At 44.6% G+C, this 24,020-nt stretch overlaps 1 protein-coding gene across 1 annotated transcript in view; it reads right to left on the reverse strand.

The window, feature by feature from the left end:
- The window catches only part of LOC126282082 (hemocyte protein-glutamine gamma-glutamyltransferase-like), a 359,269-nt gene that overhangs the window by 266,743 nt on the left and 68,506 nt on the right, over positions 1 to 24,020 (reverse strand). Inside the window, exons 2-4 of the mRNA XM_049981538.1 lie at positions 15,501 to 15,724; positions 9,013 to 9,176; positions 2,484 to 2,622 (exon numbers count right to left, since the gene is read on the reverse strand). Coding sequence (XP_049837495.1) covers positions 2,484 to 2,622; positions 9,013 to 9,176; positions 15,501 to 15,705 — 508 coding nt within the window. The 5' untranslated portion in view covers positions 15,706 to 15,724. The remainder of the gene's footprint in view (positions 1 to 2,483; positions 2,623 to 9,012; positions 9,177 to 15,500; positions 15,725 to 24,020) is intronic.

Consider the following 24,020-nt stretch of genomic DNA (forward strand, 5'->3'; position numbering starts at 1 on the left):
ACGAAACCCAGTTTTTCTTGTAATAAACATTCCTAATATTGATTTGTGATCCGCATCCATGGAGATTTGTCAATAGCAATCCTTGAGGTGTCTGCATGTTTTCTTCATACATTGTCATATCAAAGAATCTGCAATCTACTGTATCTTTTCAACTAGCGTAGGACTTCCTGGTTATCTTCCTATTATGAATATCCTCCCGATTTTCTGATGAAATGAAAATTTGAACAGCCACTTCACTGGACACACCCATTTAAGCAGAACAATGAACTGTAATTGGAGCAGACTGCAGATAATGCGAGACAGGTTTCATACATAAGGTGGAGGTACGAGTAACTTGCGACACTTAGTTCAAATGGTTCAGATGGATCTGAGCACTGTGGGACTTAACATCTGAGGTCATCAGTGCCCTAGAACTTAGAACTACTTAAACCTAACTAGCCTAAGGACATCACATACATCCATGCCCGAGGCAGGATTCGAACCTGCGACTGTAGCAGTTGCGCGGTTCCAGACTGAAGCACCTAGAAACGCTAGAGACACTTAATTGAGCCTGCCGGGGTGGCCGAGCGGTTCTAGGCACTACAGTCTGGAACCGCGTGACCGGTACGTTCGCAGGTTCTATTCCTGCCTCGGGCATGGATGTGTGTGACGTCCTTGGGTTAGTTAAGTTTACGAAGTTCTAAGTTCTAGGGGACTGATGACTTCTGAAGATATGTTCCATAGTGCTCAGAGCCACTTTGAACACTTAGTTGTACTTTGTGGATACTGGGTTAGTGCATAAGTTCTTAGCGTTTTTCCGTGGACTTAATAAACACGACAGATAGACATAGTAGAGACATTAGCCATCAATAATATATTCTGCTTCACTGTCATGTTTTCGATTCAACGACTGTAGAAATTAAATGGTTTCGAGGCTGAGAACTTGTCAAACCATGTTCGGAGTGCATTTTTATCCGGAAAGGAAGTTACTTGAAGGGAAACGTGAAACTTTGAGGGCACACGATCAAATGAATAAGAGGCAGCGGAATGACTTCCCACCGGAGACCTGTGTCCTTTGTCAGTCTAGCAGAATGCGGGTGGGCATAACCGCGGAGTAGCATCGCTTCAGGCAGTTTGCTTGGTCGTTGTTCCTGCTAGACGTCTCACTTGTTGACAATAAATTTCAGAAGTGATGGTTACTCCTTAGGGAAACAAATTGTGCTACACCAGATGTTCGCTATTCCACGAGATGCGTAACATTATCTTTTGTGAGTGCGCACAAGTCTTTGTACGGCGAATTGCTGCTTTGTTTTGACTCAACCGTTCTCTTCTATTCCTTATGTCAGCATAAGAAACCATTCTCGTCATAGTAACGATACAGAACAGGAATGGTTGATGTTACTCACGAGCCAGTTGGTGACGAGAAAGCAGAGAGTCACTTATGGCCACCCGTCGATTTTTGTTATTTTGGCTCAGGGCATTCGGTACCCATACACCCTGTTTTGGAACCTTCCCCATTACGTGCAAATGTCTCACGGTGGTATCATGGCCACAGCTCATGACGTTTGGCAGTTATCGAGTACAATGACGTGGATCATTTTGGTTTAATGAGTTTAAACGGTCCTCATGCAACCACGAAGGTCTATCTGAACGTGGAGATACACTAATGTCAGACGGATCCTCCTTGAAATGAGAAAACCTTTTTCTTGCCGTGCTCTGTACAATGGCATTACTCCACACACGGCGAAAAGGCTTCTCGCTGTCTCCACTGTTGTAAGCTTCCTTTTGAAATCGTCGGAAATGCTCCCCCTCCCACCCCCCATTTCTCCACTTGGCACTCCATTTTCTAGCGTCCACAGCTCCATTCACTATCTTCTCATGACAAATTGGCAATATGTGAAATCATTTAAGCACAGTGAACTGCAAATGAAAAATGTCAGTCGGTAAATAAACTCATAGCAACCAGAATACCAAGACGAAAAAGAAAAACGCTACCAACTTATGCAAGAACCTAACAGGAGTGGCAGCATGTACTGGTGTCACATTGTACTACACGCGATGCGAGTTTTCACTTGAATCGCTTAGCTGTGCACTGGAATCAGTTCAAATGGTTCAAATGGCTCTCAGCACTATGGGACTTAACATCTGAGGTCATCAGTCCCCTAGAACTTAGAACTACTTAAACCTAACTAACCTAAGGACATCACACACACCCATGCCCGAGGCAGGATTCGAACCTGCGACCGTAGCGGTCGCGCGGTTCCAGACCGTAGCGCCTAGAACTGCTCGGCTACCCCGGCCGGCACTGGCATCAGTTCGTACCTTGCTATGGAAGAATAATTACGGCACTTAGGGCATTAGCTTTTCCTCTGTACAATTATTTATTATATGAGGACAAACAAATATAGTTTATTGAGTCTGGTGGTTGAAATTGTGTGAACACTCAGTACGAATGGGTTTACAGAATCATCCAGAGTGGTAGGAGGCAGGATAACGCTACTTACTCTTGGACCAGGGGTTGAACAAGATGTAAATGTCCTGCGGGTGTGAGAAGTAGCCCGCTTGTCCCGTTGTGTCCCCCCGGAGGCGGGTCTTCACTTCCAGCTTCCATTTGCCCACAGGGCAGTCAGCTGCAGCCTCAACCTGTAACAGAAAGGAATAAAGGCGGCTTGGCAAGAAACCACTGTTATAATACGCATACTGTCCGAAACGTATTGTTATTTATACACAACTAGCCATTAAAATTGCTACACCACGAAGATGACGTGCTACAGACGCGAAATTTAACCAACAGGAAGACAATGCTGTGATATGCAAACGATTAGCTTTTAAAACAATTCACACAAGGTTGCCGCCGGTGGCGACACCTACAAGATGCTGTTATGAGGAAAGTTTCCAACCGATTTCTCATACACAAACCAGCAGTTGACCGGAGTTGCCTGGTGAAACGTTGTTGTGATGCGTCGTGTAAGGAAGAGAAATGCGTAGCATCACGTTCGCGACTTTGATAAAGGTCGGATTGTAGCCTATCGCGGTTGCGGTTTATCGTATCACGACATTGCTGCTCGCGTTGGTCGAGGTCCGATGACTGATAGCAGAATATGGAATCGGTGGGTTCGGGAGGGTAATACGGAACGCCGTGTTGGATCCCAACGGCCTCGTATCACTAGCAGTCGAGATGACAGGCATCTTATCCGCTTGGCTGTAACGGATGGTGCAGTCACGCCTCGATCCCTGAGGCAACAGATGGGGACGTTTGCAAGACAGCAACCATCTGCACGAACAGTTCGACGACGTTTGCAGCAGCATGGACTACCATTTCGGAGACCGTGGCTGCGATTACCTGCAGTTACGCTGCATCACGGACAGGAGCGCCTGCGATGGTTTACTCAACGACGAACCTGGGTGCACGAATGGCAAAACGTCATTTTTTCGGATGAATCCAGGTTCTGTTTACAGCATCGTGATGGTCGCGTCCGTGTTTGGCGACATGCGGTGAACGCACATTGGAAGCGTGTATTCGTCATCGCCATACTGGCGTATCACCTGGCGTGATGGTATGGGGTGCCATTGGTTACACGTCTCTGTTACTTCTTGTTCGCATTGATGGCACTTTGAACAGTGGAAGCTACATTTCAGAGGTGTTACGACCCGTGGCTCTGCCCTTCATTCGATCACTGCGAAAGCCTACATTTCAGCAGGATAATGCTCTACCGCATGTTGCAGGTCCTGTACGGGCCTTTCTGGATACAGAAAATGTTCGACTGTTGCCCTGGCCAGCACAGTCTCCAGATCTCTCAGCAATTGAAAACGTCTGGTCAATGGCGGCCGAGCAACTGGCTCGCCACAATACGCCAGTCACTACTCTCGATGAACTGTGGTATCGTGTTGAAGCTGCATGGGCAGCTGTACCTGTTGACGCCATCCAAGCTCTGTTTGACTCAATGCCCAGGCGTATCAAGGCCGCTATTACGGCCAGAGGTGGTTGTTCTGGGTACTGATTTCTCAGGATCTATGCACCCAAATTGCGTGAAAATGTAATCACATGTCAGTTCTAGTATAATATATTTGTCCAATGTATACCCGTTTATCATCTGCATTCCTTCTTGGTGTAGCAATTTTGATGGCCAGTAGTGTAGTAATTGTATCTGATCCGTGCTAGTAAATACAGCAAACAAAGGAATGAGCACATGGAATATTTAGCCTTTATATACTTCCACTTCACTCAATCTTATCGTGCGTTAATCTTAGTAGCCCTGGTTGCACACAGAAAATTCTATCCAAGATCCTATATGAAAGAATCAAGGAGCAATTAGAACAGGAGTTAGGGGAATATCGGGTAGGTTTCAGACCACGTAGAAGTTGTGCAGAGCAGATAATTAGTTTAAAATTGATTATGGCATACTACAAAAAACGGAAGAAACCTCTGGCAACAACATTTGTAGATTTTAAGAAGGCATATGACTGTCACCACAGACCTTCAGTATTAAAAATTTTAAGAAATCTAGGACTCCATCCAAAACTAATTAAACTAATACAACTCACTCTAACCGACACCAAATCAACAGTGAAGTTTAGAGGAGAAATTGAGGAACCATTCCTCATAAAACATTCTTAAGACAAGGTGACTTCCTATCACCATTACTGTTCAGCTGTGCGCTGGAATACACAATGAGAGAATTGTACAAGGACAATCCAAAGAGGATAAGAATTGGAAGTGCAAAAGCTGATACTATCTTAAACTGCTTGGGTTTCGCTGATGATCTTGCTCTCCTAGCCAATACCGTTCAAGAAGCCAGGCAATAGGTGAAATCACTACAAGAAATGGCAGAGAAAGTAGGCCTTAGAATATCATTTGAAAAAACGGAGATTATGCTAACTGATTCACCACTTGCAAACAAAATTACAATAGGAGAACGGGAAATCAAAATTGTTGATAAATTTAAATATTTAGGTGAAATAATAACAGACAATCTAAATGAGAAGCCATCATGACAGAATAGAATAAAAAAAACTGAACTATGCAAATTACATTACCAAAACTACATACAACAAAAAAGCCTATCTATAGATGCAGAATTAAAAGACTATAAAACAGTTACACAAGCAGAAATAACGTATGCAGCTGAAACTATCTTCAAAACAATTAATACAGCAGAAATTGACAGAATATGAAAAATAGAAAGAAGAATAGTTAGGAAATGTATAAATAAACACTATAAAATTAATGGACATTGGAAAATAGCATCAATGAAACAGTACATAAGAAAATAGAACCAGTCATGAGCACAATCAGGAAGAAACGCATCTCATTCTTTGGACATCTGATGACAGCTCCAGAAAAAAGAATTAGTAAAAAAATAATACAAACATTTTGAAATAGCAAGAGCGACATTAAATGGATCATAGAAATTAACGAAGATATAAAAGAACTTCAAATTACAGTAGATGACCTAAAAAACAAGACAGAAAACCAGAATACTGCAAGACCCGCAAATCAGACTACAAATGAAAATCAATAAAAGGAGTACAGGAAGAGTTTTCTCAGATGAAGAAAGAAAGAAAATATATGAAAGAATGAAGAAATATTGGGCAGACAGAAGAGCAAAACACATTTCATATAAGAATAGAGTCTAATAATTATATTACCTAAATATCATATTAAGTCATTGTTGAACCAAATTGTATCGCTGTGTAACAACTTGTTTAAAACTTTGTATTTTTGACAATGAAGGCCATAAAGTAAATAATAATAGTAATAATCAATTAAAAAAAGCCCTGGTTTCAGCCATAGGGGACCTGAGGATGTCCTAGTCTTATAATGTTTTTTTTTCAGATAGTATGACATGCTTGTACAACATTTGGTTGAATCTGCTTGTGGTGTTCCACAGTTATGCATTACGTGTCAGCCCTTCTTGTCACCACTCCATGCCTATCGAGTTAAAAAGATTCTTACAAATTACCGTAGCGTCAAAGCAAATTTACGGATTCGATGCTACTTAGTTTTTTATTATTGTTGCATCTGATTCTTTTCACATCGTCACGCGTAAGGGTGCCTTTTCGTGCAGAACTTATTGCTAAATGTCCTGTCATCAGAGGGGCAGCAGTATATCGCCAAGGCATAACAGTGATGTTTGTTACTGTTTTCCAAATAGACACTGTGGCATTCACCACAGACCTGTTACCATTTTCGGCGAAGATGCAATGAATGCGGCCAGTGTCCGAAAGTGGTGCATGGGTTTTAAGAAGGAGAGAACAGGTGTTCGTGAGGAAGAGAGATGAAGGTGGTCCTCCGTCATCAGAGACGCGCTGAGACAAAAGGGGGATCGCATCATTCGGAAGAATCGACGATCCATTATTAGCGACATGCACGAACGACGTCAGGAAGTGTCTCCTTCAATTGTGCACGAAATTATAATTCAGCATCTTGGGTGCCACAAAATCTCTGCACGGTGGGAGCCACGCATGCTCACCGATGACTGAAAGCTGCAGTAATAGCTGCTGTGTTATCAAAGGGATGGCAACGCTTTCATTGACCAGACTGGTACAAGGGGTGAAACATGGGCTTCTCATAACAGGCCCACAATGAAGCGACAGTTCGTGAAGTGGCGTTATCCTTAGTAGACACAGAACTCAAACAAGACGGAAGCAACTGCATCAACTCAAAAACTGATGCCTTCCATATTCTGGGCCAGTGAAGGGGTCGTCGACTTCAAGGCCTCAAACACAAAATGCATGCTGTGCTACCCTTGAACGTCGTCATCGAGCTATCCAGAACTACCGAAGAGGCGACATCCCGCACGGACAACGTCTCGCGAGGAACTGTTCTGCAGTGTGACAATCCACGTTGGCAAACTGCCCGGCGGACACGGGCCTTGCTGAGTGACAAATTTCGGAGGGACATCTCGTAACACTTTCGTACTGTTTCCTCTTTCCAAAACTTAAGGAGCACCTTGCTGGTAATCGCTTTCCCAACGGTGAAAATTTGAAGGCTCTCAACATAAACTGGTTAAACAACCAGACGGCCACATGGTATGAAGATGGTATAGACAAACTGGTTCCGAGGTAAGACAGGTGCTTTAAATGTCAAAGGCAACTGAGTGGAAAAGCAGACGAAGTATGTGCAAAAACGAGTACGTTGAGTTTCTCTCATATTATGAAAGGATACCTTAGTATAGCGAAATGTTCTTTAGTTTCTGTATGGTCCTCGTAGGTGTAGGTCAAAGATTTTCAGGGTTAGGATTCACATGGGTCCACTTCCGACGACCACTCGCTTAATTACTGTCGCCCGTGATACTTGAGAGAAAGAAAACTATGGGTCCTATACTGATATTCATAGTTTTCGTTTGTATCTAAATTCAACCCCTTCAGGTTCCCAACTCACCTCTAAGAGAGGTGAGGTGGGGAGGGGATCTTTCTTTTGGTACTATACTTTTTGCAGTACTACTGAAATTGTTCTGCGTATTCCACACCTAGGCTCATACGTCATCATATTCTCACCCCAACCCAACAGGGGCGTCTTTTACATAGAACGGCAGTCGTCTAGCATTGAGCCATATTTGTGACAAGTTTGGATGTAATTGCTCTAGTATCCTTTCAAAAGTATCTACACGCCTACTAGTGGACATTAATATGGGCTGTCTCCAACCTTTTCCTTTATGACAATTTCTGCCGAGGACACTTGTATGTGAAGGAATCGCAGCCCATTCTTATTCAAGAGTCGACACCAGAGAAGGTAGTGATGTTGGACGTTGGGGTCTACCAACAAAGTCGATGTCCTAATTCATCCTAAGGGATTCTCCACATTGAGCTCTGGTCAGTGACATGTGGTGAATGTGGAATCAGAGAATACAAGCTTTTACAGTGTGGTGCTACACAACAATGATGATTACCTGACCTAATACAGTAACTAATGAAAAGGTACTCAATTGAACTGGAGAATAAAATAAATTTATGGGACAGGTTGACTAAAGGAAGGGACTGGTTAATAGCAGACATCTCGAGGCATCAATGAATCGTCAGTTTGGTAATATAGGCAAATGTGAGGGGTAAAAATTGTAAAGGCAGCCAATTCTCGACTTGAGTACACAGGTTACATAACAATGCATGTAGGTTGCAAGGTTTATGCAGAGGTGAAGAGGAGGAATAGCGTGGGGAGCTCTACCATACTCATCTTCCAACTGAACCTCGGAAGAACAACATAATTGAATTGTTAATAGAAGTAATTCCCCATTACGTGTAATTATAGGTACAGAATCACTTCTATTGACAGCTGGAGATAATCAAGCCTGTAAATGAGGACGAAGTCGAACAGCTTGTCGACGACTCTACAATTTCTTTGTGATTAAGCAGTGGTACTGTGAAGAGAATGCTTTCAACGTGGTCCACATTTTTTCTGATGCATACTCTCATTGCGCGCGGGATTAGCCGAGCGGTCTGAGGCGCTGGAGTCATAAAATGTGCGGCTGGTCCCGGAGAAGGTTCGAGTCCTCCCTCGGGCACGGGTGTGTGTGTTTGTTCTTAGGATAATTTAGGTTAAGTAGTGTGTAAGCATAGGGACTGATGACTTTAGCAGTTAAGTCCCATAAGATTTCACACACACATACTCTCATTTTGAATAGATCTGCTGTGCAGTAACCGGACACTTATTAGTGGACATTGGTTGGGGTGTGTCCACGCTTCGACTTTAAGACGGCTTTCAATGTTGTTACTCGACGTCTGTGAAGGTACGGCAGCACATTCTTCCTAAAGACCTGAAAACAGAGTAGCTAGTGGTTTGGGACTCTGAGATCTCACACATCCCATACGTGTCGCATTGGTTTCAGGTCGGGACTCTGGGTAGGCCAGCGCATTTCAGGAATGATCTCGTCCACAAACCATTGCCTTACAGATGCCGCTTAATGAGAGGGTGGGTTTTCAAGTTTATACATTCAAATATCGTCTCCGAACTGCCCTACCTGACCCTTTTGATCGGCGTATGCTTACAGACACAGGACGTGCGCCAGCTGCTGACTGGTGCCGGAGACCACCCACCTGCAGCTTGAGCAGCGGCTCCGCCGAGGCGTCGTGTCCGGCGTGCAGCGCGACGTCCCACTCCAGGGCCGCCAGCCTGGAGCCGGGGCCGCTGAGGCAGCGCGCGCCCTTGGGGCCGACGGCGAGCACGGCGCGCGAGCCCTTCCCCACCGAGGGCTTCTCTCCTGTGGGCACAGCGCACACGCAACGTCACGCTCTCAATATCCACCTCTGGCAGCTCCCCTGTCTCCCGCAGAGTCGCGCGCTACTGCATGCTGTGCATGTGACTTGGGACCTGGAATCGAATATGCCTAGGACAGTTATATCAACAGATGCTGGTTTACCAGGTCCATATGCGTTGAAAGCAACAGATGATATATATACGCGACCACCTTGCGTTTCCAAACACTTCGTTACTTGGTAGATCATATTTTGCTGGATCCTACATAATACAACTGCATCCACAATTGCCAAAGTTTCTTGTATGCGAGGTATTAGGTTGTGCACATCCATAGGTGGAGTACTACACTACTGGCCATTAAAATTGCTACATGACGTGCTATAGATACGAAATTTAATCGACAGGAAGAAGCTGCTGTGATATGCAAATGATTAGCTTCTCAGAGCATTCACACGAGGCTGGCGATGGTGGCGAAGCCTACAACGTGCTGATATGAGGAAAGTTTCCAACCGATTTCTCACACACAAACAGCAGTTGACCGGCGTTGACTGGTGAAACGTTGTTGTGAGGACTCGTGTAAGGAGGAGAAATGCGTCCCATCACGTTTCCGACTTCCATAAAGGTCGGATTGTAGCATATCGCAATTGCGGTTTATCGTATCGCGGCATTGCTGCTCTCGTTGGTCGAGATCCAATGACTGTTAGCAGAATATGGAATCGGTTGGTTCAGGAGGGTAATGCAGGCGCCGTGCTCGATCCCAAGGGCCTTGTATCACTAGGAGTCGAGATGAAAGGCATCTTATCCGCATGGCTGTAACGGATCGTGCAGCCACGTCTCGATCCCTAAGTTAAAAGATGGGGACGTTTGCAAGACAACAACAATCTGAAACAACAGTTCGACGTCGTTTGCAGTAGCATGGACTACCAACTCGGAGACCATGGCTGCGGTTACCCTTGACGGTGCATCACAGACGGGAGCGCCTGCGGTGGTTTACTGAACGACCAATCTGGGTGCACGAATGGCAAAACGTCATTTTTTCCGATGAATCCAGGTTCTGTTTACAGCGTCATCCGTGTTTGGCGACATCGGGGTGAACGCACATTGGAAGCGTGTATTCGTCACCGCCATACTGGCGTATCACCTGGCGTGATGGTATGGGGTGCCATTGGTTACACGTCTCTCGTTCGCATTGAACAAGTGGACGTTACATTTCAGACCCGTGGATGTACCTGTACACGCCATCCAAGCTGTGTTTGACTCAATGCCTAGGCGTATCAAGGCCGTTATTACGGCCAGAGGTGGTTGTTCTGGGTACGTATTTCTCAGGATCTATACACCGAAATTGCGTGAAAATGTAATTACATGTCAGTTGTAGTATAATATATTTGTCCAATGAATGCCCGTTATACCTGTTTATCATCTGCATTTCTTCGTGGTGTAGCAATAAGGTCCGATATATATACCAGGCGTATTCGGAATGTAGGGTCCAACTAGGTGGAAAATGGAAACCAATTGGAAATTCGATGGAACTTTGCACAGATGTGTTGGCGTGTGTCTTCAATGTTCCTGTCAATCACGTCCGAAGCACAAAGTGATCACGTAAAAATGCCTAAAACAACAGTGTCTCCCGCCAAATATGTGGATCGGGTGGGAGATTTAGCCTGAAGCTATGCAGCCCACATAACGTAAATGTCATGCGTTTCCTTCTTTCTTCAAGAAAATTTTCAACCGCATTCTTCAGGGCCAATGATGATTCTCCTGCAGGTTTTCCATTGGAAGTGTTTGATCACTCACAATGGAGCCGTTAATCGGCTCACTCCGTTATTCATCTCTGCTCATACGGAGTGCTGGCTAAGAAGAGAACATTTTGGCACAATCAATCAAAGGCAGACCAGCGTAGAAAACTGGCGAAAAACACAGGGGGCTGCTTTCTTTGATGGGGGAAATGGGAAGTTTGTGCAACTCCACGACGAATGTGTGTTGTGTATAGTGTATCGAACCGGGGATCTAGAAACGACGTAGGACTTCGTCCCACCATAGCCTTCACAACCCCGCAACAGGCCACAGCAGTCCACCCGCCCCACTGCCGCCCCACAACGAACCCATGGTTACTCTTCGGTTCGGTCCTCAGTGGACCCCCATGAACGTCTGATTCCAGAAGGGTGTAGCCCCAAAATGTTTGTGTGATAGAATAATTATGGTGTAAGCGTACATGGAGACAGCGTTTGCTCAGCAATCGTCGACAAAGTGTATCTGAGGTGACCGATGTCTAATTGGGAGCGGCGACTATTTAGAGCCGGCCGGAGTAGCCGAGCGATTCTAGGCACTACATTCCGGAACCGCGAGACCGCTACGGTCGCAGGTCCGAATCCTGCCTCGGGCATGGAAATGTGTGAGCGCTTAGGTTAGTTAGGTTTAAGTAGTTATAAGTTCTAGTGGACTGATGACCTCAGAAGTTAAGTCCCATAGAGCCAAGTGTATATGTGTGTCGTTTAGGGAGGCCCATCGGCGAGATCATCAGTGCTCTTAGCGAAATTAGTAGAAACAAATGTGGTTCAAATTCTCCCAGCGTCACCCTCGGTCACTCCCTGCTGATTGGTAATGGACGGAGAGCTCTAAACACGACATACAGGAGAGATGTGTAAGCTTCACTGGAAAGATACGGACTGCATACAATTCGATGTTGTGACAACACGATGGAAAACGTTTCTGCATTCGAACGTGTCATTGGTCAGAGACTAGCTGTACTGGACTAGAGAATTACCGCCCCATGCATGAGTAGATCTTAACATGGTAACACCATGTGGCAGCCTGTGTATGGAATGGTGCCATAGATGGGAACGACGCAGCGCTGACGGATGGCGTCACACAGCGCTTAGTGATGAATCACAGTTCTACGCTTCCCAGTGTGAACATCGTCGGCGACCTGGGGAGGGCTCCTAGTCTTCTAAAGTCCTGGAAGTATCGCCATGTGTTATACCTGACGTTGCCGTATTTGGCACAGATGTGTTTTGTCCAGTTGGTATACATTATTACTTCGTGTAAAGACTGTAGCGAGGGCCAAAACCAGTATAGAATAAATGATATTGTGCAGATGTGGCTCCGTAAACTTTCCTGGTGTAATAATTGTTTGTATTCACGTCGGGTATCAATCTGGAACATATCGTCATCTGGACAATGTATTTCGGCGGTCCACGTGGCCTCCGTCTTCAGGCCGAAATATTGCGTCCAGACGACGATATTGAGACCCGACGTGAATACAATCGATATTGTAGAGCTGTTGGCACACAAAAAAAACGATATTTTTCAAATGTTTATTGCCTGTAGATAACCACTTGAAGAAAGCTTTATTGCCAGTAAAAATATTTCGTAGAGATATGCAACAACATTTCACCCTTAACTGTTGGTATCTGGATGTTCAGTATTCAAAGAAGATATGTTTTAACCCTTTCGTGCTCAAAATTATTGTGCAATTTTTTTAATGAATGAAGATCAGATAGTAGTTAACAGATAGGTATATTTATCATACAGAATATTAAATTTGCTCCAACTGTGAAAGTGAGGTCACACAACAAAGTGGGAGGTATTCTTCCCACTGGCCTTCCTTGGAGTTAAATGACAAAACAACTTTTTCAATATACACTCCTGGAAATGGAAAAAAGAACACATTGACACCGGTGTGTGAGACCCACCATACTTGCTCCGGACACTGCGAGAGGGCTGTACAAGCAATGATCACACGCACGGCACAGCGGACACACCAGGAACCGCTGTGTTGGCCGTCGAATGGCGCTAGCTGCGCAGCATTTGTGCACCGCCGCCGTCAGTGTCAGCCAGTTTGCCGTGGCATACGGAGCTCCATCACAGTCCTTAACACTGGTAGCATGCCGCGACAGCGTGGACGTGAACCGTATGTACAGTTGACGGACTTTGAGCGAGGGCGTATAGTGGGCATGCGGGAGGCCGGGTGGACGTACCGCCGAATTGCTCAACACGTGGGGCGTGAGGTCTCCACAGTACATCGATGTTGTCGCCAGTGGTCGGCGGAAGGTGCACGTGCCCGTCGACCTGGGACCGGACCGCAGTGACGCACGGATGCACGCCAAGACCGTAGGATCCTACGCAGTGCCGTAGGGGACCGCACCGCCACTTCCCAGCAAATTAGGGACACTGTTGCTCCTGGGGTATCGGCGAGGACCATTCGCAACCGTCTCCATGAAGCTGGGCTACGGTCCCGCACACCGTTAGGCCGTCTTCCGCTCACGCCCCAACATCGTGCAGCCCGCCTCCAGTGGTGTCGCAATAGGCGTGAATGGAGGGACGAATGGAGAAGTGTCGTCTTCAACGATGAGAGTCGCTTCTGCCTTGGTGCCAATTATGGTCGTATGCGTGTTTGGCGCCGTGCAGGTGAGCTCCACAATCAGGACTGCATACGACCGAGGCACACAGGGCCTACACCCGGCATAATGGTGTGGGGAGCGATCTCCTACACTGGCCGTACACCTCTGGTGATCGTCGAGGGGACACTGAATAGTGCACGGTACATCCAAACCGTCATCGAACCCATCGTTCTACCATTCCTAGACCGGCAAGGGAACTTGCTGTTCCAACAGGACAATGCACGTCCGCATGTATCCCGTGCCACCCAACGTGCTCTACAAGGTGTAAGTCAACTACCCTGGCCAGCAACATCTCCGGATCTGTCCCCCATTGAGCATGATTGGGACTGGATGAAGCGTCGTCTCACGCGGTCTGCACGTCCAACACGAACGCTGGTCCAACTGAGGCGCCAGGTGGAAATGGCATGGCAAGCCGTTCCACAGGACTACATCCAGCATCTCTACGATCGTCTCCATGGGAGAATAGCAGCCTGCATTGCTGCGAAAGGTGGATATACACTGTACTAGTGCCGACATTGTGCATGCTCTGTTGCCTGTGTCTATGTGCCTGTGGTTCTGTCAGTGTGATCATGTGATGTATCTGACCCCAGGAATGTGTCAATAAAGTTTCCCCTTCCTGGGACAATGAATTCACGGTGTTCTTATTTCAATTTCCAGGAGTGTATGTCATATTCATTTGTTAAATTTACTTCTGTTGTTACAACGATTGTTCACAATGACTTGCCATGAAATTTTCTGAAACATGGGTCTATGCAAAGTGGTATGTGAAAATATGTACAAACACAGCGAGTGCTCTTCTCCGCAGCTTTGGTACTACAATGACAGCACGTCCTGTAGGTTTCTCCTAAAATGGATCGATGCTCCCCTACAGCCACATGACGAAAATCTTCACGTACTTTCACCCTTTTTGCCAGAAAGACAGGTTTTTGTCCACACCTTTTTTGGGATGAGAAGACAGTGATCAATTGTCTGGCTAGATGGATCCTGTATGTGAGCTGATCATGATGTCCACTTTCTCTTTTACTAATTTTCCACAAGATAAAACTGTTCACTGGAGCAACATCCACCAGGAAATAAAATATTCTGTGCCACCATTTTACAGAACGTCTACCAATAGCATACCTTTCTCGTAGTTGATCAAACTTATCGGCACCACGCATTATTTTGTTGTATTCTGCCACAACTTCAGGACAAGAAATCTCTGTACTAGTACCATCTTTGTTTTTTTTTTTTCCTTTTCACTGTGGCTGTTTCTCACGGGTCATGAATTGAGGACAGGCAAGTGAGTGGACGGTTATCCATCCATTTTACTGCACAAATGGCTCCTTTTATTTCAAACTGGAATTCTCCTGGTTCCAGTTTTACGTTTTCCTTCATAAATTTTGGTAAATCAAAAGTATTTACCTTATACTACAGCTCTGAGGAAAAAAATCTCAAAATGTCAGGCAAACAGCACTGAAAAGCTCATCTACAGAGCAACACTCAGCTATGCAATGGCTCTGCGCGAAGGTACAGCAATAACGGTGGAAACTTCAAATTGGAAGTAGTACCCTATGCTGTTCTCTAGGTGGTGACACCGTACACAGGTGGGAACTGTGAATCCCACTGGGCTAGGAGCCAGTTCATTGTAGTGGGAAGCATGTTTCCCACGGCTCACGAAAGGGTTAAAGTAATGAAATAAAGTACTATCAAACTTTAGCTTTCAGCGATTATTTGTTTTGCCTCATCATGGGGACCTAAACAGAGTTCATCTCATTAAAAAGACCTGGTGACCCTACAGACTCTCAGATGGGCTTGGGGCGTAATAATTTAGGTTGAGCATTAGGAATGGAGTACAGGTACCCTGGAAGAGAACTGAACATCACGATTGTCGCCGGACATTTGGGACTGGCGCAGCGTGTTAGCAAGTGCGCGGCGGAGCACCTCACCGAAGGAGAAGGTGAGCATGATGACGTCCCTGTCCTGGTCGTAGGGTCTGTTGGAGAAGGCGATGGCCACGGGGAACGGCTGGCCGCGGCGCAGCACCGGTGTCGGCTCGTCGTCGTGGACGCACTCGAAGCGCTCCGTGTGGTGCTTCTGGGCCGTCTGCAGCGAGCACAGCTCGATGGACTTCACCAGCAGGTGGTCCGCCATCCTGGTCTCAGCTTCCGACCTGCAACACGGAGGGCGGCGCGCTGCCGTTTACGACGCACTCCAGTGTTGCACCAGAGTAGAAGTGTTATCTTGACATTTGCTGTCTACAGTTATTGATTACGAGTTTGCGGACACCACTGCTTACTCAGAGGTCACGGATAGCGGATCCAGCACTACAGGGTGTTACAAAAAGGTAAGACCAAACTTTCAGGAAACATTCCTCACACACAAATAAAGAAAAGATGTCATGTGGACATGCGTCCGCAAACGCTTACTTTCTATGTTAGAGCTCATTTTAGTTTCGTCAGTATGTACTGTACTTCCTCGATTCACTGCCAGTTGGCCCAATTGAAGGAAGGTAATGTTGACTTCGGTGCTTGTGTTGACGTGCGACTAATTGCTCTACAATACTAGCATCGAGCACATCAATAGGTACCATCAACAGGTTAGTGTTCATCACGAACGTGGTTTTGCCTTCAGTGCAATGTTTGCAAATGCGGAGTTGGCAGATGCCCATTTGATGTATGGATTAGCACGGGGCAAGAGCCGTGACGCGCTACGTTTGTATCGAGACTGATTTCCAAAACAAAGGTGTCCCGACAGGAAGACATTCGAAGCAATTGATCTGTGTCTTAGGGAACACGGAACATTCCAGCCTATGACTCGGGACTGGGGAAGACCTAGAACGACGACGACACCTGCAATGGACGAGGCAATTCTTCGTGCAGTCGACGATAACCCTTATGTCAGCTTCAGAGAAGTTGCTGCAGTACAAGGTAACGTTGACCACGTCACTGTATGGAGAGTGCTATGGGAGAAACAGTTGTTTCCGTACCGTGTACAGCGTGTGCAGGCACTGTCAGCAGCTGATTGGCCTCCACGGGTACACTTCTGCGAATGGTTCATCCAACAATGTGTCAATCCTTATTTCAGTGCAAATGCTCTCTTCACGGATGAGGCTTCATTCCAATGTGATAAAATTGTAAATTTTCACAATCAACATGTGTGGGCTGACGAGAATCTGCACTCAATTGTGTAATCACGTCATGAATACAGATTTTCTGTGAACGTTTGGGCAGGCATTGTCGGTGATGTCTTTTTCAGAATCAACATGTGTGGGCTGACGAGAATCTGCACGCAATTGTGTAATCACGTCATGAATACAGATTTTCTGTGAACGTTTGGGCTGGCATTGTTGGTGATGTCTTGATTGGGCCCAATGTTCTTCCATATACGCTCAATGGAGCATATTATCATAATTTCATAAAGAGATACCCTACCTGTGCTGCTAGAACATGTGCCTTTACAAGTACGACATAGCATGTGGTTCATGAACGATGGAGTTCCTGCACATTTCAGTCGAAGTGTTCGTACGCTTCTCAACAACAGATTCGGTGACCGATGGATTGGTAGAGGCGGACCAATTCCATGACCTCCACGCTCTCCTGACCTCAACTCTCTTGACCATCATTTATGGGGGCATTTGAAAGCTCTTGTCTACTCCGCTACCAAATGTAGAGACTCTTCGTGCTCGTATTGTGGACGGCTGTGATTCCTTGCAACGGAGGGTGAATGCATGTATCCTCGCTAACGGAGGACATTTTGAACATTTCCTGTAACAAAGTGTTTGAAGTCACGCTGGTACGTTCTGTTGCTGTGTGTTCCCATTCCATGATTAATGTGATTTGAAGAGAAGTAATAAAATGAGCTCTAACATGTAAAGTAAGCGTTTCCGGACACATGTCCACATAACAAATTTTCTTTCTTTGCATGTGAGGAATGTTTCCTGAAAGTTTCGCATTACCTTTTTGTAACATCCGTATAAAAGGAGGCACGGAATACCGTATTCTCAATAGGGAATCAGGAACAGCAGCCCTTATAAAGCTACCCAAGTAGACCGCTGGTGATCTGATTATGAAGTGGAAAACCTAGGGAAATACTACAGCTAATCCAAGGCTACGCAACGTCATGCTCTGAGGGACAGCGACCGTCGAACATTGCAGAATGTTGGAATAAAAATATTGCCAGAAACAAGCGGCAGGAATCACTCGTGAGTTACAAAAGGCTACCAGCATTCCAGCTACCAAAATGGCGGTGTGTATGGGGTAAAAAAGAGAAGGGACAACTGCGGAGCTGCTCCTCGTATGCCGCAGATTTATGTACTCAGTGCCGAGGGAGGGATGAGGTGCTGTAAAGAGCGACATCAGTCGACAGTGGGTGAGTGGAAACGAGTGATTTGGAGCAATGAATTACGCAGCATCCTGAGGCAGTCCGATGATGGAAGGGTTTGGGTTTGGGGAATGCCTGTTTGATGTTACCTGACATCAGGTGTAGTGCCGACAGAGAAATCCTTAAGGGGGTAGGACGCTAAACGGGGCGGCTTGGACCACTGTCTATATTTTTACAAATATATTCACAAAACGTTTTCGGCATAACCAGGAAGGATTCAGGATTGAAGCTCATATTATTGGAAGTTCAAAAACATGACAAAATAAATTTTTTTACTTTTGAAATTTCATCATTTTTTCACTTAATATTGGCTGCATTTGTTTCTGTAGGTACAATTTTCTTCATAAATAAGAGAGATTCTCCGATGAATTTTGCACAGCATACAAACCATACTTACAGATTTATCAAACTTTAGAATTTATTTAATTTATAAAGAAATGAATGAGCTGTTAAATTTCAGAGTTAATGTTTAGAAAAGTCAAGTATTTTCTAGTTAATTATCTCAATTTTCACCACAGTTTTTAATATATTTGGAAAATTCTTGAGTTTCGTACACCTGTAAGTACGATTCGTATGCTGTACAAAATTCATCGAAGAATCTCTCTTACTTATGATGAAGAGTGTATAGCAACAAATGCAGCCAATAGTAAGTTGAAAAATGATGAAATTTCAAACGTAAAAAAAATTTGCTTCGTTATGTTTTTGAATTTCCACTGCTATGAGTGTGAAACTCGAATCCTCCCTCGTCATACCGACGACGTTTTATAAATTTATTTGTGTAAGTATAGACAATGGGAATTAGAATGTCCTGTCGTGCCTCTCCTGCTCCAGGTCGGCCCATCTGACGTCCTATCCCCCTTACCGGGCTGAAGAAAACGCTAAATCCGAAGTAATATGAATGCATGAATGTATGATGAGTTAAAAGAAATTATTCAGATAGTGAAGGGAGACGAAAATTTAATAGTCATGGGTGACTGGAACTCGATAGTAGGAAAAGGAAGAAAAGGAAACGGAGTAGGTGAATATGGAATGGGAGTAAGGAATGAAACAGGAAGTCGCCTGGTAGAATTTTCCACATAGCATAACTTAATCATAGCTAACACTTGGTTCAACAATCTTAAAACAAGGTTGTATATACGGAAGAAGCCTGGAGATACTGGAAGGTCTCAGACAGATTATATAATAGTAAGACAGAGATTCAGGAACAAGGTTTTAAATTGTAAGAGATTTCTAGGGGCAGATGTGGAGTCTGACCACAATCTATTGGTTATAAACTGTAGATTAAAACTGAATAAACTGCAAAAAGGTGGGAATTTGAGAAGGTGGGACCGGGATAAACTGAAAGAATCAGAGATTCGTGGAGAGCATAAGCGAACGATAGACACGAATGGGGGAAAGAAATACAGTAGAAGAAGAATGGGTAGCTTTGAGAGACGAAACAGTGAAGGTAGCAAAGGATCAAGTAGGTAAAAAGACGAGGGTTAATAGAGAGCCTTGGGTAACAGAAGAGATACTGAGTTTAACTGATGAAAGGAGAAAATATAAAAATGCAGCAAATGAAGGAGGCAAAAAGGAATACAAACGTCTCAAAAATCAGATCGACAGAAAGTGCAAAATGACTAAGCAGCGAAGTCTAGAGGACAAATGTAAGGATGTAGATGTGCATATCACCAGGGGTAAGATAGATACTGCCTACAGGAAAATTAAAGAGACCTATGGAGAAAAGAGAACTACTTGCATGAACATCAAGAACTCATATGGGAACCCAATTCTAAGGTGAGGAGGGAAAGAAGAAAGGTGGAAGGAGTATATAGAGGGTCTGTACAAGGGTGATATTCTTGAGGATAGTGTCATGGAAATGGAAGAGGATGTAGAAGAAGATGAAATGGGAGATATGATACTGCGTGAAGAGTTTTACAAAGAACTGATAGACCTAAGTCTTAAGAAGGCCCCGGGAGTAAACAGCATTCCATTAGAACTACTGACAGCCTTGGGAGAGCCAGCCTAACAAAACTCTACCATCTAGTGAGCAAGATGTATGAGACAGGCGAAATACCGCCAGACTTCAAGAAGAATATAATAATTCCAATCCCAAAGAAAGCAGGTGTCGATAGATGTGAAAATTACCGAACTATCAGTTTAATAAGCCACGGCTCCAAAATGCTAATACGGACTCTTTACAGACGAATCGACAAACTGGTACAAGCCGACCTCTAGGAAGGTCAGTTTGGATTCCGTAGAAGTGTTGAAACACGTGAGGCAATACTGACGTTACGACTTATCTTATAAAATAGATCAAGGAAAGGCAAACCTACGTTTCTAGCATTTGTAGACTTAGAAAAAGTTTTTGACAATGATAACTAGAATACTCTCTTTCAAATTCTTAAGGCGGCAGAGTAAAATACAGGAATCGAAAGGCTATTTACAATTTGTACAGAAACCAGATGGCAGTTATAAGAGTCGAGGGGCATGAAAGGGAAGCAGTGGTTGGGAAGGGAGTGAGACAGGGTTGTAGCCTATCCCCAAGGTTATTCAATCTGTATATTGAGCAAGCAGTAAAGGAAACAAAAGAAAATTTCTGAATAGGTATTAAAATCCATGGAAAAGAAATAAAAACTTTGAGGTTCGCCGATGACACTGTAATTCTGTCAGAGACAGCAAAGGACCTGGAAGAGCAGCTGAACGGATTGGACAGTGTCCTAACATCAACAAAAGCAAAACGAGGATAATGCCGTGTAGTCTAATTAAATCGAGTGATGCTGCGAGAATTAGATTAGGAAATGAGACGCTTAAAGTAGTAACGGAGTTTTGCCGTTTAGGGAGCAAAATAACTGATGGTGGTCGAAGTACAGAGGATATAAAATGTAGACTGGCAATGGCAAGGAAAGCATTTCTGAAGAAGAGAAATTTGTTAACATCGAGTGTAGATTTAAGTGTCAGGAAGCTGTTTCTGAAAGTATTTGTATTGAGTGTAGCCATGTATGGCAGTGAAACGTGGATGATAAATAGTTTAGACAAGAAGAGAATAGAAACTTTCGAAATGTGGTGCTACAGAAGAATGCTGAAGATTAGATGGGTAGATCACATAACTAATGAGGAGGTATTGAATAGAATTGAAGAAAAGAGAAATTTGTGGCACAACTTGACTAGACGAAGGGATCGGTTGGTAGGGCATATTCTGAGGCATCAAGGAATCACCACTTTAGTATTGGAGGGCTGCGTGGAGGGTAAAAATCGTAGAGGGAGACCATGAGATGACTACACTAAGCAAATTGAGAAGGTTATGGTTGCAGTAGGTACTGGGAGATGAAGAAGCTTCCATAGGATAGAGTAGCACGGAGAAGTGCATCAAACCAGTCTCTGGACTGAAGACCACAAAAACAACATGAATGCATTTCGCATAATTGTGTACTGCCCACTGTAGAGGAACAGTTGGGACACGATAGTTGTTTGTATTAGCGTAGCAGTGCAACCTGTCGCAAATCAATATCCGCAAGTCATTCCTTTGTGAACGATAACATCCCCTTATTGACTGGACTGTCCTAAGTCGCGACCTGAACAGAATACCACGCTTTTTGGATGAGTCACAACGTCGATTTGAAATTTGTAAACTTCGCTCCAAACCCCAGGTTGGAACATCACGACCTTCTCCAGTGTCGGCTGCTGAGGAAGTGTGGGCTGCGACTCCCTCCTCTCTCCCTCCCCCCTTCCCAAGACACTGAGACAACTCACTGGAAGCATCCGAAGCAGAGTTCAAGTAGTCATAAAGGAGAATGGTGGACACATCCGATATTAATGTTCACCAACAGGTGTCCGAATAATTTTCCTTCATTTAGTGTGTTTATTGTGAATAATTTCTGCCCTCTATGGCATTGGCTGCTGCTGACGCCGAGAAGTAGTGCAAAGTGCTGTTCACTTCTTGACAGGAGCACATAAAAACGCTACCAAAGTAAATGTTGTACGCGGGATGGCCTGCCAATGAAGCACCACCGCAGTGATAAACGTCCTAGTGGCAGTAATACAAACTGGAAACAGTATAACTCATCCTAACGACCCGCGATTAACGTCTGTAAATAAAAATGTTTAATTGCCGGTCGATACTCACATATATTCAGTTTAGCTAGAAGTAAGATACGTAGCAACACGCAGCTGTGCGTTGTACCTTTTCAGCTGTTTGAGACAAAAACTTATCGTAATTTTAATAACGAACAGCATCAGTTGCACCGTTTTTCTATAAATTAACCTAGGTTTCAGTCGGGATAAGCCAGCCTTCTACCGAATAACAGTATGTACCGTTTGTCCATAGTGGACATCATCAAGCTAAAACTACAAACCCATAAATTATCGTACAGACTGTAAAAACGTATCTGAAACTGCCTCGGCCTCACTTCGTGACCGCGATGCGGCAGCCACGAGTTCTGTACTGGAACGTGACGATAATCTATGGATTTGTAGTTTTAGCTTGACGATGTCCACTATGGACAAACGATAGATACTGGTATTCTGAAGAAGGTTGGGTTATTCCGACTGAAACCTAGATAAATTTCTAGGTAAACGGTGCAACTGAGGCTGTTCATTATTAAAATTAAAATTAATATTTATACAGTTGCTGACAGGGCCGCGAAATGTTGAAGATATTTATTTATCGTAATCTTATTTAACGACACTCATTACACTTCAAAATGTTTAATGTTACTGATCAGAGATTTGCCAGTAGAGTGCATCTACACTCTCAGAGTAGTTCAGAAAAACGTGTAAATAATAATCCTATGTCAGCGTCGCTTTGCTGCCGTGTATAATCAACGAAATGTTGTATCTAGTTTGGATCTGTTCAGCCGTGGAAGTCAAAAGCATGGTGAATGCGGGCGGGTCGAGAGGCTTACCGTGTAAATGCAAAAAATACAACATATGCTACATTGTCGTATGTTGGAATAATACGCTGGTCACCTGTAAAAGTGCAAGAACATGCCGGCGGCACGCGAAAACACAAAGTGGTACTACATGCATGGACACACAAATTCTTCTGAATTAGATGGAGGAAAATGATCTATTGACAACGCCACTAGTCGTTCATCGTCGTGAAGTAATGAGTGCTATGGAGAAGTGATCTCAGTATGATTTCATAATTCTGGATTTTGAGATGGCTTTTGACAGCTCTCCTCAAAAGCGGTTTCTAATGAAACTGCGTGGCAACGGACTATCGTCTCACTTGTGGGACTGGATCCCTGATTTCCTGTCAGAAAGGTCACAGTTCTCAGTGACTGATGGAAAAGTCATAGAGCAAAATAGACGTGATACATGGTGTTCCTCAAGGAAGTGTTGTATGCCCTCTGCTTTTACTTACATCTACATCTACATCTACATCCGTACTCCGCAAGCCACCTGACGGTGTGTGGCGGAGGGTACCCTGAGTACCTCTATCGGTTCTCCCTTCTATTCCAGTCTCGTACGTGGAAAGAAGGATTGTCGGTATGCTTCTGTGTGGGCTCTAATCTCTCTGATTTTATCCTCATGGTCTCTTCGCGAGATATACGTAGGAGGGAGCAATATACTGCTTGACTCTTCGGTGAAGGTATGTTCTCGAAACTTTAACAAAAGCCCGTACCGAGCTACTGAGCGTCTCTCCTGCAGAGTCTTCCACTGGAGTTTATCTATCATCTCCGTAACGCTTTCGCGATTACTAAATGATCCTGTAACGAAGCGCGCTGCTCTCCGTTGGATCTTCTCTATCTCTTCTATCAACCCTACCTGGTGCGGATCCCACACTGCTGAGCAGTATTCAAGCATTGGGCGAACAAGCGTACTGTAACCTACTTCCTTTGTTGTCGGATTGCATTTCCTTAGGATTCTTCCAATGAATCTCAGTCTGGCATCTGCTTTACCGACGATCAACTTTATATGATCATTCCATTTTAAATCACTCCTAATGCGTACTCCCACATAATTTATGGAATTAACTGCTTCCAGTTGCTGACCTGCTATTTTGTAGCTAAATGATAAGGGACCTATCTTTCTATGTATTCGCATCACATTACACTTCGCTACATTGAGATTCAATTGCCATTCCGTGCACCATGCGTCAATTC

Source organism: Schistocerca gregaria, chromosome 7 (assembly GCF_023897955.1).
Source record: "Schistocerca gregaria isolate iqSchGreg1 chromosome 7, iqSchGreg1.2, whole genome shotgun sequence".
Classification (NCBI taxonomy): domain Eukaryota; kingdom Metazoa; phylum Arthropoda; class Insecta; order Orthoptera; family Acrididae; genus Schistocerca; species Schistocerca gregaria.